Source organism: Carcharodon carcharias, chromosome 18 (assembly GCF_017639515.1).
Source record: "Carcharodon carcharias isolate sCarCar2 chromosome 18, sCarCar2.pri, whole genome shotgun sequence".
Taxonomy (NCBI): domain Eukaryota; kingdom Metazoa; phylum Chordata; class Chondrichthyes; order Lamniformes; family Lamnidae; genus Carcharodon; species Carcharodon carcharias.
In genome coordinates this window covers 57,631,250-57,651,046 of record NC_054484.1, presented here as the reverse complement: position 1 = coordinate 57,651,046, position 19,797 = coordinate 57,631,250, and the positions used below count along the sequence as shown (strand labels likewise).

At 39.3% G+C, this 19,797-nt stretch overlaps 1 protein-coding gene across 3 annotated transcripts in view; it reads left to right on the top strand.

Annotated features, from left to right (window-relative positions):
- pola1 (polymerase (DNA directed), alpha 1) overlaps positions 1–19,797 on the top strand; it is a 255,935-nt gene that overhangs the window by 220,506 nt on the left and 15,632 nt on the right. The window contains exon 37 of one of the 3 annotated variants that reach the window (XM_041211965.1): positions 10,576–10,687. The exons of the other annotated variants lie outside the window; for them this stretch is intronic. Coding sequence (XP_041067899.1) covers positions 10,576–10,634 — 59 coding nt within the window. The 3' untranslated portion in view covers positions 10,635–10,687. Of the gene's footprint in view, positions 1–10,575; positions 10,688–19,797 lie in introns of those variants that run through there. 3 annotated transcript variants of the gene reach the window in all.

Genomic DNA, 19,797 nt, shown 5'->3' with positions numbered 1-19,797 from the left:
CTTCAGCACTATAACTGAGGCTGTTCCACTGAAATTTCAAATATTTAGCAGGTATTGTATCCATATAGTGCAGTTGAGGTATAATAACGTTCAGAGCTTCCAGATTTTGTGCTTATTTGTTTATTTTGTTCCTGATTCTAATCTGCCTTATAAGATAGGCAAATACATGCCTTATGGTGGGGAATTAGTTTAGTTGCTTCAGGCTATGAATGCTCAATTGTCACAGGTAATGAAAAAAAAATCTTTCTAATTCATATCCATTCCTTATTAAAGACAACCTTCCATTTGAAGATGTGAGTATATTGAAATGTGCAATATTCCTGGGTGTGCCTCTGCAAGAAATAACATGATAAACTTATCTTTCATTGAAATCTTACGTATGCTTGTATTCGGGGTACATTTCAGTAGTTCCCGAATAAATGTTGATTTGTGATCCCAATTACAAGATGTCATTAGGTTTTATTCAAACTTACAATTGATCTCCTCTCCAACAGTGCGTCAGTTTAAAGAAATTGAGTGCCTTTGACCACTGCTCTTTCATCTCTGGGATCTGCATTTGAATCCAGCCCAAATGATAAGATTTGGCTTTCTCTTCTCTGGCTGCAGGGGTACTAAATGAACTAAATCCAGAATAATTATTTCCAGCATCCAACAAAATACTTTCCACAATATGAATTACATTCCCTGATGAAGGATCTAGACTTCTGCTGTCACTAAATGCTCAGAACTTGAATAAAATGTAGACTGATGAATTGATTAAACTGAACCAAGACAAATGTACTTAATTGATGAAAATTAAAACCTTTTTGTTTAAAATAATGGCATTTGCATGTCTATATACTAGCTATGTTGAAGGATTTTCAAAATCTTTTGCACGTATTATTGCAGGGAATTGAGCCGATGAATTTAAGTAATTGTCCAAGAATTGAATCCTATTATACTTAGTCTTTCATTTGCTTGTTCAGAGTATGGCATTGTCCTCCAGTGCACAGCTTCAATAGAGAGAGAACAAGAAAGAAGAAAACAGCTAGTGAGCAAAAGGAGCAATGGGAATAATGTATAGAAACTGAGAGCCTGTAATTGGTAAAAGGAACGATTAAAGCATGCAATTATGAAAGAATGGAACACACAAAGTGTGGAGAAACAAATAAAATCAATTTATCTGGCATTTTCTACAGAAACTCATGGCAAGGTTGCTATAATGAGATTCATTCTCTGTCGTGAGGTACCCTGGTTTTACATGCTGGCCCTGTATTTTGAATTCACTTTGGTACTCATTTCCATGATGAAGTATAACGCGAATAGCCTTTTAAAAGATTGTGATTGGCACCCTGTTTTTGATACATGCAATCATGGTGCATGTTAAATTCAAAGGGCTTGTCCAATCAAGAATTCAATACAAGAAGAGGTGGTAGCTACCATAACCCACTGTAATAAGTGAACATGTTGATTGAAAACAGCTTCTAGATTGAGGAAATGATAGAGGTTGTAATTGGGATGAAAGATGAGCATGATGGTGCTTAGGTAATCGAAATGGATCATATATTTCAGTAATAGTAACTCATTTAACAAGGGCGATCTGGAATTCTTTTCAACATTCTGGGTTATTGATTGGCGATGTGACAGTTTTTAATGCCGCAGTAATATGGTGGCACTGAAGCACAAGCCCTACTGCAAATGATATACTGAATAAGCTGTCTCTTTTTCTCTAAATGGACACATAGCGTCACCTACTTTTGAGTGACTATGAAAATTCTTGGCATTAGGATCAAATTTCCTCTGCTTCACTGAATTTTGAATGTTATAAGAATTCATTTTTCTGATATATACCTTTCTTTAGGTGTATTTTTTGTGTTTTTTATGACATTAAGCATTATTTCCCAAAATTGTAAAAAAAATTGCTGGAGGAATACATTTTTCCGTTCTGCAGCAGAATTTAAATATTTTTATTTCATGTTTACTGACAACAGAAGAGAGCAGCAGATGATTTAGAACCATAGAACACTACAGCACAGAAAACAGCCCATTCGGCCCTTCTAGTCTGTGCCAAAATATTATTCTGCTAGTCCCATTGACCTGCGCCTAGTCCATAACCCTCCAGACCTCTCCCATCCATGTATCTATCCAATTTATTCTTAAAACTTAAAAGTGAGCCCGCATTTACCACGTCAGATGGTAGCTCGTTCCACATGCTCACCACTCCCTGAGTGAAGAAGTTCCCCCTAAACCTTTCCCCTTTCACCCTAAAGCCATGTCCTCTCATGTTTATCTCTCCTAATCTAAGTGGAAAGAGCCTACTTGCATTTACTCTGTCTATACCCCTCATAATTTTGTAAACTTCTATCAAATCTCCCCTCATTCTTCTATGCTCCAAGGAATAAAGTCCTAACCTGTTTAATCGTTCCCTGTAACTCAACTCCTTAAGACCCGGCAACATCCTAGTAAATCTTCTCTGCACTCTCTCAATCTTACTGATATCCTTCTTGTAGTTAGGCGACCAGAACTGCACACAGTACTCCAAAGTTGGCCTCACCAATGTCTTATACAACCTCACCATAACATCCCAACTCCTATACTCAATACTTTGATTTATGAAGGCCAGTATGCCAAAAGCTTTCTTTACAACCTTGTCTACCTGTGACACCACTTTCAGGGAACTATGTATCTGAACTCCCAGATCCCTTTGTTCCTCCGCACTCCTCAGTGCCCTACCATTTACTGTGTATATCCTACCTTGGTTTGACCTTCCAAAATGCAACACCTCACACTTTTCCGCATTAAATTCCATCTGCCATCTTCTGACCCATTTTCCCAGTTGGTCCAGATCTCTCTGCAAGCTTTGAAAGCCTTCTTCGCTGTACACAACACCTCCAATCTTAGTGTCATCAGCAAACTTGCTGATCCAATTCACCACATTATCATCCAAATCATTGATATAGACCAACAAACAACAATGGTCCCAGCACAGATCCTTGAGGCACTCTCTGTCTTCTCCCACGCAGCCAATTTCGAATCCAGTTTACAACCTCTCCATGGATACCAAGTGTCTGAACCTTCTGAACTAACCTCCATGTGGGACCTTGTCAAAGGCCTTACTAAAGTCCATGTAGACAACATCCACAGCCTTTCCTTCATCTACTTTCTTGGTAACCTCCTTGAAAAACTTTATAAGGTTTGTTAAACACGACCTACCACGCACAAAGCCAAGCTGACTATCCTTAATCAGCCCTTGGCTGTCCAAATAATTATATATCCGATCTCTCAGAACACCTTCCAATAATTTACCTACTACTGACGTCAGGCTCTTGGAGACCACCGTTGACCTCAGCAACAGGAATAAGAGCAAACGGGTCGAGACTTTCCTTCCAGTTGTAGGGAGATACATTAATTTTGCATCTGGCAGCAGAAATTTAAAAAAAAACTGAAAAGCTTAACCATTACAGCAACAACAACGTATTTTGATGTAGCATCTTCAAAGTAATCAAAAATCCTAAGCCACTTCACAGAAGCATTATGGATTTTGTTTTTAGCTTAACACATTTCTTAACATATCCAGCTGCAGCCTTTGACACGACCATATCTTCCTCCTCCATCTCTCCTCTGTTGTCCAGCTCTGTGGGTTGCTCTCGCTGGATTCCATTCTTACCTATCCAATCAGAGTCACAGCATCTCTAGTAAAGCTACTCTTCCCAGCCCTATGCTACATCAACATATGTTGTTGTTGCTGTAATGGTTAAACTTGGCATTTTTTTTACTACTGCTGCCAGATGTTGTCACTGAGCATGCCCAAAGATCCATCTTTGGTTCCCTCTCTCCCTCATCTTTCCACAGTCCTCTCCTATTGGGCAAGCAAGGTCTCCATTTTAAAATTCTCACCCTTGTTTTCGAGTCACTTCATAACGTTGGCCCTCCCTATTCCTTAGTTTAATCACTCCACCATTGGCATCTGAACCATCAGCTGCCAAGGCCTTAAGCTTTGGAATTCCTCCCTATATCTCTCTGCTTCATTTCCTCTCTTTCATTCTTTAAGTTGCTCCTTAAAACCCAGCCCTCTTTGCCCAAGCTTTTGGTCACCTGGCTTAATAGCTCCTTATGTGCCTTAGTCTGTAGTTTTGATCCATAATGCTTCTGTGAAGTGGCTCAGGATTTTTGATTACTTTGAAGATGCTACATCAAAATACGTTGTTGCTGTAATGGTTAAGCTTTTCCGTTTTTTTTTTAATTTCTGCTGCCAGATGCAAAATTAATGTCTCTCCCTACTACTGGAAGGAAAGTCTCAACCCGTTTGCTCTTATTCCTGTTGCCAAGATCAACAGTGGTCTCCAAGAGCACAAACTTTACAGGACTAATTTTTAACTTTACTGATTTGACCTTGTATTGGACTGTTCATTAGGCATTTATTCGTCATATTTTAATGACTTTAACCCGTTTTCACTTACACTCCATTTACTGTAACATTTACATAATTTTCCCTTACTGCTGGCTGACTGACTATTCAGTGTTTATGGACCAGCAGGACATTGAGAAATCTAACAGGTTCATATGGTTTCTCTTCAAAATGATGTGTCATTAATGCTTTTTGCAGATTCCTTTCCCTCCCCTTCCAAGAGTGATTATTGAAATTCATTCTAATATTGAAGGGTGCATAAATTTTAGTAATTTATGTATTATGGAGGGAGGGGGGTGGGAAGAAGTGAAAGGAGAGAGTTACCCACAGAATTTAAGTGCTACATTGCTGCCAGTGTGCTCCTAGTACTTAGGCACTGAACGGATCCTCAAGGCTATTTAGCTACAGGTGGCAGACTGGTTGACACCAGCCTTTGTCTTGATACAGGAATGGTGTGTGAGAGTTAAGAGTACTGAGCTTCTGTAAACAGAGGCTATTATAGCGCTGCAGAAGTTAAATTTTGGTCATGAAATGCCTTTATCCACAGTGAATACTCATGCTGCACACATTCACTCAGCATTGTGGCCTAGCAATGAGAATGTATATTTGACTGTTCACACTAAATTTACTTTGAAGAAAGTACAAGGTTGATAACTTCTGTTAGACTAATGTACAGCAGTTATGGTAAACACATGCTTTTCAAACCTCAGAGGATCATTCTGACACATGGCTGATAACTTATCACTCGAAAGGTTTGACAGCCTGTGTTTATTATAAAATGCTTTAGTATACAAGTGATATCTTTTAAGATTATATGGACATTTTCTTTTATATAAGCAACTGCTGCTTAAAAAGCTCAATTTCTTCTAAAGTACAGAACTAATCTTTCTCACACATTTACTGTCACATTTAAGGGAAGTGTTGAATACCTTTCCAGTAGTACTTTCTCTTATTACCCTTCAATTAGAAACCTTGTGTCAAAAAATTGGGGTCAAAGTGACTAACGAATTGTTTGATTTTTAAAGCAAAATCTGGTGTAGCAAGAGCCTATTAGGTTTGAAAAATGGTGTGCAGCTTGTGTTTTCCATTTCTTTGTTTTTTTTATATAGTGCATCAAAAGAACATTTCTGGAAATGTGTATTGTCTGATATAGTATGTTGATTTGCATCTGCCTCCACTTCTGATTTTACTCTTAAATGATGAAATCTCGCCTTGCACCATGTAGGGCTGAGAATGTGCTTTAGGCTAGATTGTGAGGGTACCGATGAGGATCTCTGGTGTTGTAGTTGATCTGTATTATCAATGCTGTCGAAGTGTCTGTGAATAGGAACTTTAACTTTGTTGTTTTATGTCCGTTTTGTAAAATTCACACAAAAATTGTAAACATCTTCAAAAAAATGTTCCCAAGTGATTTTTACGTTTTGAGTCCCAAGCAGTTTACCTAGTTGAGGAACTGGAAAAAAGATTGCTTTATTTACTTCAATTTCACTGAAGTGCTTTGAACTTTAATATAAGCTACATCACAGAAAATGGCTCTTTGTATTGTGTTTCACAATTGGCTCAGGGGTTTGTGGACATTCACAAAAGCTATTGCAATTGTTGGCAGGTTAAAAATGATCCATATAATCCAAATTTGTGTTAGAGGGAGGGGGAAGTGGAATCTTTTGGAACAGATTTCTCAGTTGCTTGTTAGCCGACCATGGTGGTTATAAGTGGTTTTCTTTAGGTTTGTATACGTCCGTGGTGTTCCACCATGACGTGGTGAGGTGACTTTTTAAATGCCTGTCTGTTTTATTTATCAAGTGTGAGCTGTTGGCCAGTTTTGCAATTCAATTCCTCTGAGTGAATATCACATATTAACTTGGAAAATGGACATTAGCTTTTGTGAACCTTAGCTTACCAGAATGGATTATTGCAATGGCGAGTTGTTACTGGGGTCTGTAGTTAGCACACTCTGCTGTCACGGCAGACAGGGCAGGAGAAGGTTCCTCCCATTTGCCAGCTGCAAGGGTCTCGCATGTGAAAAGCTTTTGGTCAACCTGGTTCCAACTGGGCACAGGGTCTCAATTTAGTATTGCTACTGTTTTGAAACCAACTGGCAGTTTCAGTCAAAAAGGTGCCAGAAACAACTTGTCTGAAATAGAAATGACACTGTTGCATTGAAGTGCTCTTTTGAGATTAAAATTGAGGTATGTTCTTGGAGGAAATGTAGTTAGAATTTCCTCTGGAATTGGTCATGCTGCACCTAACTTAGGAGTGCTCGCTATTGGCAGTACATGCCTAGTACATTCCCCACCACAAATAAAATAAATAGGTAGTAACAGTAAAAGTGAGGTCAATGTAGCATTTTCAGTGTACAGTTTGGCTGAGCCACCTAACGTTTGTGCTTTTCTAGAGTAAAATAACGCTGTTCTCTAAACCTATCATGATAACAAAAGGCTTTTAAAAAAATTGTTAATTTATGCATGGGATTGAGCATTGCTGGTCAGGCCAACAGGTATTCCCCTTCCCTAATTACACTTGAGAAAGCGGTGGTGAGCTGCCTTCTTTAACCAGTGCAGTCCATGTGATGAAGAAGGGCTGGCAAGGAGGGAGTTTCAGGATTTTGACCCAACAGTGATGAAAGAACAGCAATATATTTCCAAGCCAGGATGGAGTGCAGCTTGGAGGGGAATTTGGAGATGGTGGTGTCCCATACACCTGCTGGCCTTGTCCTTCTAAGTGGCAGGGGGCATAGATTTGAGAGCTGCCATTTAGGAAGCTTTAGTGAGCCACTCACTACAGCCTGTCTTGTTGATAGTATAAGCTGCTGCCATGCTGCACCAATGGTGCAGAGAGTGAATGTTTTATGGTGATGGGTGGAATGCCAATCGAGTGAGTTGTTTTGTCCAGGCTTAAGGGGTGTTGAAAGTAGTGGACAAGCTTTGGAGAGCCAGGAGGCAAGTCATTCTCTGCAGAAAACCCAGCTTCTGATATGCTCTTGTAGGCACTGTCTCTCACAGTATACATTTTTAAATCCTTTTCGGTTTGTGGGCAGCGCTGGCAAGGCCAGCATTTATTGCCCATCCCTAATTGCCCTTGAGAAGATGGTGGTTGAACCGCTGCAGTCCATGTGGTGTAGGTACACCCACTGTGCTGTTAGGAAGGGAGTTCCAGGATTTTGACTCTGCTTCAGTGAAGGAATGGGGATATAGTTCCAAGTCAGGGTGGTGTGTAGCTTGAGGGAAATTTGTGGGTGGTGGTGTTTCCATGTATCTGCTGCCCTTGACCTTATAGGTGGAAGAGGTCACTGGTTTGGAAGGTGCTATTGAAGGAGGCTTGACAAGTTGCTGAAGTTATTTCAGTTAAATTGTAATCCCAAGTTGGTGGGGAATTCAACAATGGTTTTGCGATTGAATTTCAATGGGAGCTAGTTAGATTCCCTCTTGTTGGAGATGGTCATTGCCTAGTACTTGAATGGCACAAATGTTACTTGCCACTTATAAGCCCAAATTGGAATGTTGTCACGGTCTTGCTGCATGCTTGCACAATCTACTTCATTATCTGAAGAATTGTGAATGGCCCTGAATAGCTTGCAATCATCAGCAAACATCCCCACTTCTGACCTTATGATGGAGTTACAATCATTGATGGAGCAGATGGTTGGATCTCTAACACTATCTTGAGGAACTCCTGCAGCGATGTCCTGGTGCTGAAGTGATTGACCTCCAACAGCCAACATCACCTTTCTTTGTGCTAGGTATGACTTCAAGTGGAAAGTTTCCCCCTGATTCCCATTAATTTCAATTTTCCTAGGGCTTCTTGATGCCAGATGCAGTCAAATGCTGTCTTGATCTCAAGGGCAGTTAATCTCACTTCGCTTCTTGAGTTCAGCTCTTTTGTCCATGTTTGTACTAAGGCTGTAATGAGGTCAGGAGTTGTGTGTCCCTGGTGGAACCCAAACTGAACATTGATGATCAGATTATTGGTGAGTAAGAGCTGCATGATAGCACTGTCAACTCCCATCACTTTGCTGCTTATTGAGCATAGACTGTCAGGTGCAAGTCTATTCCTTCTTCACATCCAGATCAAATTGTAACCTATTTTTCTCATCAAGGGTCCTAACCGTGCGCATTTCTTTGCATTATCCATGGTCTTGCAAAATTGTACCTACTGTATTAAAGTAGATCATGAACAGCAACAGTCTGAATACACATCTCGGTAGGAATGCCCTAGGACTAAAACTCCACAAGGAACCTTTTCCATTAATAACAACCCCTTGCCTGCGCACAGTTATTTCTCAATCAAATCCAGGATCAGTTCTCCTATCCCACAGGACGCCATCTGATGGAAGTAACTTCTTGAATGACATCTTGCTAAATGCTTTCTTAGTAAGGCCAAATATACGGTGTTGATGAAGCTACCTTCATCTACCAACTTAGTTACCTCCTCAAAAAAATTCAGTCTGGTTAGTGAGACATGCTTTCTTTTTCATAAAATGTGTTGCAACTTGAAATTCGTATTTTATCAATTTGTAATGTCTTTCATTTCTAATATCTAATTTTGATTTTTTTTTTAAATAAATGTCCCTGTCATTGTTCATGTTGAGTGTGTCCCTTTGACCAAAGTGCAGGTTTTTGTGTTTCTCTGATCTTATAGGTGAATGTCATGGCACTCCACAGACCACATATAAATTGGTTAATGTTTTCATTAATTTGCTTTAACTCAAGGTGTGGCCACCAGCAGATCTATGCCTTTTCATTTAAGGTTGATCCATGAATAAGGCAGCAGTATTAAAAAGAGCCTTTTCAAAACAAGTGGAGCCTGAGTGTCAGCACAAGTAGAATGTATTTCAACCGCTGGATAGTAAGCCTTATGGTTTAGACACCCCAAGCCCATCTTCCCAAGTAGTTCATCAAAATAACCAACAGTCTGCCTTCTATCTTTGACACCTCACCATGACTACAGGGAAGAAAGAACATTGGACTGATTGCTCTGGCCAAAATCAATCTCTTTGGGGCTGAAGTCTTCCGTGTTAGAGAAGCATAGAATTAATATGTACAGCATCTAAACATGGTGTAAAAAGAAAACACATCCTTGAGGTGATTGGAAAGAGCTGGATTGTCCAGTAACAGGTCTGTGGAGCTGTCCTCTGTCTGCCTCCCCTGCTCATATTACAGGGACATGTTAAAACATGTTTTCCATATGCACTTTGTATAGGGAACCTAAAAATTGGAAAGGGAGAGAAAACAGTTACTAGAAACCAACTTCAATATAAAACCCTGTGGCCAGAGTTCTAACTTCCTCTGTTTTAGAAAAATACAGTTCAATTTTTGTCTTGGCTTTATACTTGTATCAGCTAATGAACATCCGTGATTTTCGGGGTTCCAGCATTAGCTGCCAAAGCCCTAAACCTGAATTCCCTCCCTATGCTTCTCTACCTCTTTACCCCACGTTCCTCATTTAAAATACTTCTTAAAGCCTACATCTTTGATCAAGCTTTTAGTCATTTGACCTAATCTTTTTGTGACTCTGTGTCAATTCATTTTCAATAACTGCCCTTCAAAAAGCCTTGGGATGTATTACTACGTTAAAGGTGCTACACAAATACAAGTTGTTGCTGCTTATGTAGTGCTTGTGCTGTCTAGACAAGCTATTGAATTTGAGGGACTTTTTTTATACACAGCATTGATTCACCCTGTCTATTGGGCCTATTTTGTCCATTTGCTGTTCACACAAAACCAGCTCTTTCTTACAGAAATCTTCAACCTTTTCTGTGCCTCCTTTCTTGAGATTTTCTTTTTATTGCTCATTATGTTTGAAATGGAATCCAAGCAGGTTCAGTACTGTTGAACGCCCAGTGTCACACACTTGCATGATGCAAACAAATTCCTATTACTTTCTGCTTGAAGGTTTTCTGAAATGGCATTAGCAAGCTGACAGTAAAATTATAAATATTGGTGTTGTCACACTACTGTATAATCATGAATTAGAATTTTTATTCACAAAAGACTCTTCTGTTTTTTTTTATATTGAAGATGAAAAGATGTGGCAGATTTTTAAAGATTTTTAAAATTGATAGCTTTCACTATTAACTTTTTCCAGGGGTGGAGTATGACTCAATTTCTTTCAATTACTTAAAATAAAGGATTAGTTTAATTATCTGAAGAGTTACACTGACTTTGCAATTCTATGTCTTTAATTGACAGAATCTTACAGGAAAATAATCAAATGCATAAAATGTGAAGTGCACTTTGTGATTGAGTGAGCTGACAAATTTCCTGAGTGTAGCCTAAGAACCTAACCAGCTCCGCTTGACACATCAAGGCATTACTATTGCTGAATCTCCCATCATCAACATCCTGAAGGTCATCGGTTACCAGAAACTTAATAGCACTAGCCACATAAATATTGTGGCTTAAAAAGCAGGTCAAAGGCCAAGTGTTCTGCAGCAAGAAATTCACCTGACTCACCAAGACCTTTCCACCATGCACAAGACAGGAGTGTGAAGGAATACTCTCCACTTGTTTGGATGAATGCAGCTCCAACAACACCGACAAAGCTCTGCATCATCCAGGGCAAAGCAAACCACATGATTTGGCACCCTGTCCACCATCTTAAATGTTCACTTCCTTCATTACCGGCACACAGTGGTCGCAGTGTGTACCATTTGCAAGTTACAGTGCAGGAACTTGCCAAGGCCCTTTCGACAAAACCTTCTGAACCTGCAACTTCTACTACCTGGCACATGGGAACACCACCACCTGCAAGTTCCTTTCCAAAACACACTACATGCTGGCTTGGAACTATATGGCCATTCCTTCACTGTCACTGGGTCAAAACCCTGGAATTTCCTTCCTAATGGCTCCATCAATATATCTACACCACATGGACTGCAGTGGTTCAAGAAGGCAGCTCACCACCACCTTTTTGAGGGCAATTAGGGATGGGCAATAAACCATGGCCTTTCCAGTGAAGCTCAAATGCCATGAACTAATTAAAAATCTAACTATGGGCCTGGTAGGTTGGCAGTCAAATTTTACAGTAAGCATCCCTTTAAATACTTTATTTTTGACATAAAATGTAGTGGCAGATCTTCTTTTCTAAATTTTTGCTGTATTTCATCCTTGTTTACCTGAAGACATTGACTCCTTGTTCAGGTATAGTTCCATGGACACCCTGCATCCTCTGTACCCCAGCCAGGTGGCCAATATTCTTGTAATAACCTTGACAGTATGTGTCAACCGTCTTATAATGGGGGCATCCCAGCTGAGGCTGATCTTGCATTTGTCCAAAATTTACACCTGTGGACGTGCAGCAAGGGTCTTCAGAGAGTGATCAGTTACGGAAAGCTTAGATGATTTTGCCCTCCCTAAGCCACAAGCTGAAGCCAGTTCAAAGAAATCCTATGTTCACACCTTGCACGTTTTTTGAATCACCCAGCAGCAAGGGAGCCTGTGGTTAACCATTGCTTTCCTTATGGCAATGCCCTTGGCCAATCAGAGTTGATTTGCCAGCCAGACAGCACCCCTTTTATCCTGTGGTATAAATTGTTGTGATTGTCTGAAATTTGATATTCTTGCATTTGTCCTGATGAGTGCAAGATGAAAAGCTTCTGCAAAATGCTTCTCTTTTTAGCAATTTTCAAGAAATCCTTTTAATCTGAGTAAATTTAGAAATATTTGGATTTCAATAGCACACCATGAGGCTGCCATTATAATGTAGAATACTGGAATCATAAGTTAATTACTGACATGAATAAAATTCTACTTTTTTTTGTAAGAAAGCACCTACATGAATTAAGTAAAATGAAATTACATCCAATAAAGCATTGTTCATTGTTTTTGTATGTTTAGATGATTACATACCATGTTTTTGTTTAGTCCAATCCAAAAAGTAAGTAACACTATATAGAAGTTGAATGAATACAAGAATCATTTTAAACTTGAGGCATTGAGGTACCAGTAACCTCTGAGCACAGAGGTAATGGGTGTGGGGGAAAAGAGTTCCACGTGTGTACTACTATAATAAGCTATGGGGCAACAGTTTTGAACTAACTAATGCTGTAGGGGATGGAAGATGGGAGGCTAGCCAGAAGAGCATTGGAATAGTCAAGTTTGGCATGACAAAGGTATGGATGAGGATTTCGACAGCAGATGGGCTGTGGCAGAGCATAGATCAGTGATGTTACAGAGCTGTAAGTAGGCAATCTCTATGATGAAGAGGATATGGGGTTGTGACAAGGTTGCGATCGATGTAGTTAAACCTGAAACATTGGCTGGTTGGAATCATGAGCAAAATTACAAAATTTGTGATGGAGGCCAAATATGATGACTGTTCTTCCCAATGTTAAACTGGAGGAAATTGTGGTTCATCCAGGACAAAATGTCAGGTGAACAATCTTTACAATAAATGGTGAATGAAAGGGCTGAGAAGTGGAGGAGAGGTAGAGCCAGGCATCATCAGTATACATGTGGAGCCTGACCCGATGTCTTGAATGATTTCATCAAGGGACAATGAGCAGATGAAGTTGTCGAGGGGAGCAAAGGACTTTAGAATACTTTTTTACGTAAATGAAGGGATATAGATTCAAACTAGTAAAACTTTTAGACTAATCTCCAGATTAATTCTTCACACAGACTGATCAATGCATAGGATAAGCTCTCAGATTGGAGTTGGATATTTTGGTCTGGAAAGTGTCTGCATGTTCTTGCATGGGAATGTGGAGTTTTTAAGGGAAGGGAAATGTGTTGTATATGGGATAACTGTTATAAAGCTTTAATATATAGATCTTGACAGATCTTGCTTTGTTGAAAGCATTAACTCGGATTGTTCAAGCTTCAAGAATTGCACTACTCTGCGTATTTTATTCTATGTAACATATAAAACAGAGGGTGTAAATGGAACGACAGATTTTAATGAGACATTCAGTTGGAATCTTTTGAGTTAGTAGTTTGGGTTTAAAGCATTGTAGAATGTTTGAAAAGCAAATCACAAAATCCAGGGGCGCACTGCAGAATGGTAGAAAACTAAAATCAATTTAATATAAAAAGTTCAATATATTTGAAGTTGAATATGATGTCACCTATCTTTTTTAACCTTTTAAATTAGTTATGCCTATTTATTTGGGGGCGGTGGTGGCATAGTGGTAATGTCACTGCACAAGTAATCCAGAGGCCCAGATTAATGCTGTCTGGGGACACGACTTCAAATCTCACCATGGCAGCTGGTGGAATTAAAAGCTAGCCTCAGTAATGGTGACCATGAAACCATTGCTATAAAAACCCATCTAGGTCACTAATGCCCTTTAGGGAAGGAAATCTGCTGTCCTTACCTGGTCTGGCCTACAGACCCACAGCAATGTGGTTGACTCTTAATTCCTCTCTGAAATGGCCAAGCAAGCTGCTCTTGGGCAAATAGGGCATCAAATGCTGGCCTTGCCAGTGTGACTCACATCCCATGAAAGAATTCCCCCCAAAAATTGGCATCTAATACAAGTAATTGATTATTCCAGTGCTCTCCTGATGAGCCTACAATTTTTCACCCCCTCAAAACTCTGTTCCCATTGTGCCCTAACTCACACCAGGTCTCATTACCCAATGTATGCTGACCAACATTGGCTCCCTGTTCACCAACACCTCCAATTTAAAATTCTTATCCTTGTGTTCAAATGTGTCCATGACTTCCCTCCCCACCTCAGTAACCTCCAGCCCTACAACTTTGAGAATTCTGCATTCCTTCAATTCTGGCTTCTTTTGTATCACCACAACTTACTTCATCTGCCCGTTAGCGGCTGTGTCTTCAATGAAATTAACAGCAGGATATCTTTAAAATGTTTTTTAAGTGTGTTTCTTGCATGATAGCCTGCCTGATTGACAGTCAGGCTGTTTGTCAGGCAGGCAAACAGTCAAGGAGTGAATGTAAGGTGAGGAGAGGGTAGGAGATTGCAGGAGTCAGTCATCCATGGAGGAAGAGTGGAGACTAAGTTCAGGAGGGTGAACACTCCGAGTTCACGGGGGAACGGGGTGAGTTGGAGACCACAAAGTCTGGAAAGAGGTAAGCTTGTTGCATGGGCCTGAAGGAACTACTCCTAAATCCTCACTGCTCAAAACAGTTATGTAAATATTTGCCTCATAAATCTGCCTCCTTTTGCCAGCCGAGAGACACTGGAAAACCTGGCCTTAATGGGTTAAAATTAAAATATGTTAAAACGGAGGCTTGCAGCTCCCTTAAATACTTTTACTGACAAAACTGCTATCTGAGAGCAGATTGCCTGCCCACCTTTGATAAATTTGTGTGTTGGGTTTGCTATTACAAAATGTTTTACTTTCCACCCATCTCAACCCACATGTTCTTAATGGTTAAACTTACCAAACTGCACCCCCTCCCTCCACCGCCCCCACTTCCCACCTCCATATGTTAGTAAAGAAGCCAAGTGCAGAGTTGCACCAGATATACCTGGAGTGAATGCAAAATAAATGCTCAAAAGGTTATTTCAAAGCAAAAAGAACAATCTGCAATGGTGGCTAATTACCTGGGTACATTTGATGTGAGAGTTTACAGTTAGTTACAGGAGCAAATTTTTTTTGAAAGGTTTAGTCATAATTAATCTCTGGTTGAACTTGTTTGATAACCTAGTACTTCTGCCAAATGTATTGTTACAGCAAATATCTTCTATACTTAGAGGAGGAAGTTAATTATTCCAATAATTTTAAATTGTATTATATGGAACGATTTAAGCCCATGTAGAAATTGCTTTAAGCACCTTATTGAATTCTGTAAGGTGAAGAGAATCAGCAGTTTTAAAATTCCTGGTAATTTAGTGGCTTATCATCCACAATAAGTAAGCCTGAGCACTGGTTGTTAACTGAGAACTGATGTTGTAATTGGCTATTTTCCTGTTACTAAGATTGTAGCCACAATAAAGCAAATGGGTTTTTCCTCATTGGTAATCTCATGATGTCACAAAACCTCCCCATTTGAGTTTACAATGTCTGTTACAGCTGGTCTCATAATGGGCTGAATATCGTTTTGATCCTGACTAATTTTATTTTGACTATTTGCTAAGCAGTTTTTTTTTAACATTAGGACTTTGAGTTTTATTTGTATTCATCTAACACTTGGCAAAATTCCACGTCTGTAGGTCCGATATTACAGCTGTTATCCGTATTGATTGCAAGCACACAGATAGGCATAATGGTGAGCTTGCAGTATGTGCAGTTCTCTCTATATTTAAAGAAAATTTGATCTGACCTTTCTTTCTTGTCACTCTCCGTTTATTCCCAGTTTCCCAAAAGTGGAACTGTGAAATGAAAGTGACCAAAACTTTAAACTGTTCTGACAGCTCTGTGCATATACATATGTAAATATGGATGACATTACATTCTCACATTGAGATACATGTAAAAGATATCTATAGTCCTACAGAACCTTTACAACTCAGCACTGTTCTGGCTTGACTGACACGTAATGCAGAGCCTGAGGTTTTAAAATGGCCAAAGTTTGACAAGGGTGAATCATTGTAGTCATAACTGAATAATTTATTTTGTATTGTGAATAAAGTGGTATTGGGTAAATGCCATCAAACTAGTAAAGGTAAAAGAAAAGTTTTTTTTCCCCTTAAAACCTACATATTAATATGTCAGTAATAGTAGTGAAAAAATAGACAGGTGGATTACAAAGCCCTTATCTTTCTGAACATTTATTCAGTTTAGTTTGATTGACAAATGATTAGAGTGAGTTCAGTGGGATTTAAATTGTTGGTCTAAACCATAGACATAGGTGGTCATTTTTCACGTCATTATAAGGATGAAATCTTCTTCAAACATGTTCAGAATATCTACTGGGAAGTCTTTGCAATAGAACTTTTATTTGCAATTTTCTTCTCTCCTCCAGACAAATTTAGCACCCTTATCTGCTTTGGTTCATAGATGGTGTGGTCCTCTTGCAAAGCTGTTGAGGCATTTAGTGTCGTATCTGCCAGGATTTCAGTGATGAGCTGTGAATTGCTTTCAAAGTGGGCATTATGCCAGTTGAGCAGCACAATAGAAAACCAATCTTGCACCATTCTACTCTTGATGTCATTATTGTAGCATTTTAGATAACTGCTGGTACGAAAAGATGTGCTGAATTGCTACCAGTTAGTAAAGTTAAATCCAGAGTAGCAGTAAAATTACTCTGAAAGCGGTTTGTCAGAGGTCAGTACAGGGACGATAGATGGCCTTTTTTATTAGCATGACTAACCACTTCTCACTGCAGTCCTTCACCTACGCTTTATTTATCATCTTCATGCCTCTGTTGGAAAAATGTGTCGACAAGAAAAGTTGAAATGCTATAAAAGTTCAGGAAAGTGTCTTCTAAATGTTGGATCACTGGTGCTGTGTTGAGTGGCTCATTGCTGAGCTGACCCTGCTGGATAAGTGTGTCCTCTGTTTAAAGCTCCGTTGAATTGCATTTCAGGAATAATATGGGCCTACCTGTGTTATGAAGCATAAACACAGGCGTGGACCTGTTGGGCTGAATGGCCTGTTTCTGTGCTGTAAATACTATGTTATGGTGCATTTGAAAATATTAAATTAGTACATTTCATTCCACTAGTAGATGTTTTGTTTTGACTAATTGGTACTTTTCTTTTTAAGCGAGCATATTTTGTTGGAGGGGGAAAGAGTTGATGCATCGTTTCCAATAAGAAAGATTTGCTGAGTCCCAGCCCACCTGCTAGAGGGAACACGTTAAAGTAGCGTAAATTTTCCATCTGACTAGACAGGAATATTGTTCAAAAACCTATTTAATCCACAGTATGGAGCAACATTGACAATTTTCCTTCAGAGTATCTGCCTTCTCAGTTTGAATAGTGCTGTCTAATGCCAGGTGAGAAGGGAGGGTTTCTTCCTCAAAGCATTTACTCACCAAATACTCTAAAGGAGACCCACAGATCATTGTTTTGGGGTGTTTCTGCCAGCAGTTAGTAAAATATAATTGTTGTAATTGATAAATATGTTTCTACTGAAAACTTCAGGACTTTTCCAGTAAAGTCTAAAGTTGAATTCTTGTCTTTCCATGTAAAAATTCCATAGCAGGAGGACTAGATGGCACACTGCATTGCAACATTGTTTAATTCTAGGACATGAGTTTGAAATAATTTCTCGTTTTTTACCTGGTGAGTTTGACATCAACTGTGCATTTGGGAGAGAGAATGATTGAAAGTCGAGCATTGCCATGCAGATAGAAGAGAGTCTACCTACTGAATATGGGCAAATTATTTTTTGTGTGGGGCATAAGAGGCAGACACTGAGAAAATGTTAGGTTACTTTTGACCTTTGTGAGCCCAGCATGTCTACTGCATTGAAATAGAGAATGCAGAGTTCTTAACAAACTCTGTCAACAAAGTTATTTAAGCAACAAATAGATTGAAACAAATGAATATCTGGTATTTATCTAAGGGTCAGTTGTAAACATTCCTTATACTTGGTAACATCTCCCTTCAGTTTTACAGCACCCCTCTTTACCAACAACATTGTCTGAGATGCTTAAAAGCCTCTGAACCAGGTTACTGACTGATCTACAGCTGTAGGATTTTTGTATACCCAATACTGAGTGCACACTCCCATAGGGAGGATCATCAGTTCGCCAAGTCCAGGAATCTTAGTACCATGGTTTAAGGACTCCCATGTGTGCACAGAATTACTGTTAGAATTGAACCAGCTAAAACTATCTCCTTGCTACTTGCCCATCCTACTAGTGAAGATATTCACTCTCAGGGTTCTCTGGAGCCAAGTGAGGATATGTACAATTCCTTCATTTTCAAACACTCAAGCTTTGTATTGTATGTCAAGAGCTTCAGAATTTTGCTTCCTATGACTTCCTCTACCAGAATTGAAGCTTATTTTATTGTCCAAAGACAGCGTACAATTGATACGATTATACAAGGAATTATGAAGGTCACTTCTGCTTGTTTTCAGCATTTTCATTCTGCTTCCTGACTTGCATGTTTTTAATTAAGACCATTGAGTATCACATCAAAATGATACTTAAACTGTGGTGATACTCTTGGTGGTGGATTCATAGCATGCTCTTTCACCTTTCTTTATCTTTGCTTTCTGTGCAGCATGAGGAAGCATAGGATCTTCACTTGAGGGGTTGGATAAGTAGGTCATGATCCCAGGAGTAGTAGGGACCACACTCCCTTGACTATATACCACAATGGGCACCTGGGTAGAGTATCTTGCAAGTGGAACAGTTCATCTCATACTGGGCTGATGACTGAGGAGCCGGGGCTGTTGATTAATTTAGGGCTGGAGGCAGACAATGCTACAAAGGTGGTATCAGCAACCTTTGTGATGGTGCGGATATGGAGTGAAATGCAGCTTAGGTCAATCAGGATGCCAAGTTTGCAAACAGTCTGGTTCAGCCTGAGACAGTGTCTGCAGGTGAATCCTGGTCAGATATGACTTGAAAGGGGAGGAATTTGTTGTGTTGTCTTACCTTGACAATTCTTTACTCTCAAAAGAAAAGATTTTGATTTCGGTCAATGAATGTTGTGGAGTAAGTTTTTAGTGAGCAAGTTTTAAATGGTTTTAAATTAAATTGCAGTGCTAAATGGAGTATCTTACACCAGCAAGGTACAAACTTTAAGTAGGATAAACACATAAGTAGGATAAAGAGTGTTGTGTTACTCCTAAAGGCCTTACATTTATAGTCCAACCTAGGGTACTATTTATTTGTAGCCTTAGGGTATATTGGATGATCCTGTCTTATCCTGTTGAAGGTGTGTGGAGGGTGGGAAAAGAGGGAGTGAACATTATATAATTCCTTTTGGTGTGGTATGTACTCTCAATTAAAGGTCCTTATTCTTATGGGAAGAATTCTGTCTGCTTTGCTTAACATTTTTGTTTTAAGCAGTCATTATTTAATTATCATTTTTGTTCAATTATTCCTCAACCATATATAGTATAGAATTTACAGTCTGTTTTCCCTGTTTAGTTCGGAATTACTACTGGTATGCTATACTCAGTTGCATTGGCGAGCTAAAAAAAATGTCTTTTTATGTGCATCTTCATAATGTTCAATTTACAGGCTGCTCTGCTACCTCTTCACTGCTTAGAGTATTCCAATTCTCCTCCCTTCCTGCTCTTAGAGTGCACATAACTGTTTGAAATCCACTGGTACAATTGTCAAATCAATTATTCATTCTCTGCAATTATGCTAGCACAAAGAACATTTTGCTGGACTGAATGATGATTAAATTAACAGCTATTCCAGCTGCCTGATAACATCTAATAGAATATTCATAAGCCCAAAATGGAATGAATTATCTCCATTAACTTCATCATGCTCACTTAATTACATGCTTGTTATTGTATTTACACCTTGTTAGATACTACTGAAGCTGATACAGTGACTGGCCAGGAATCGGAAGCGTCTGTCATAGG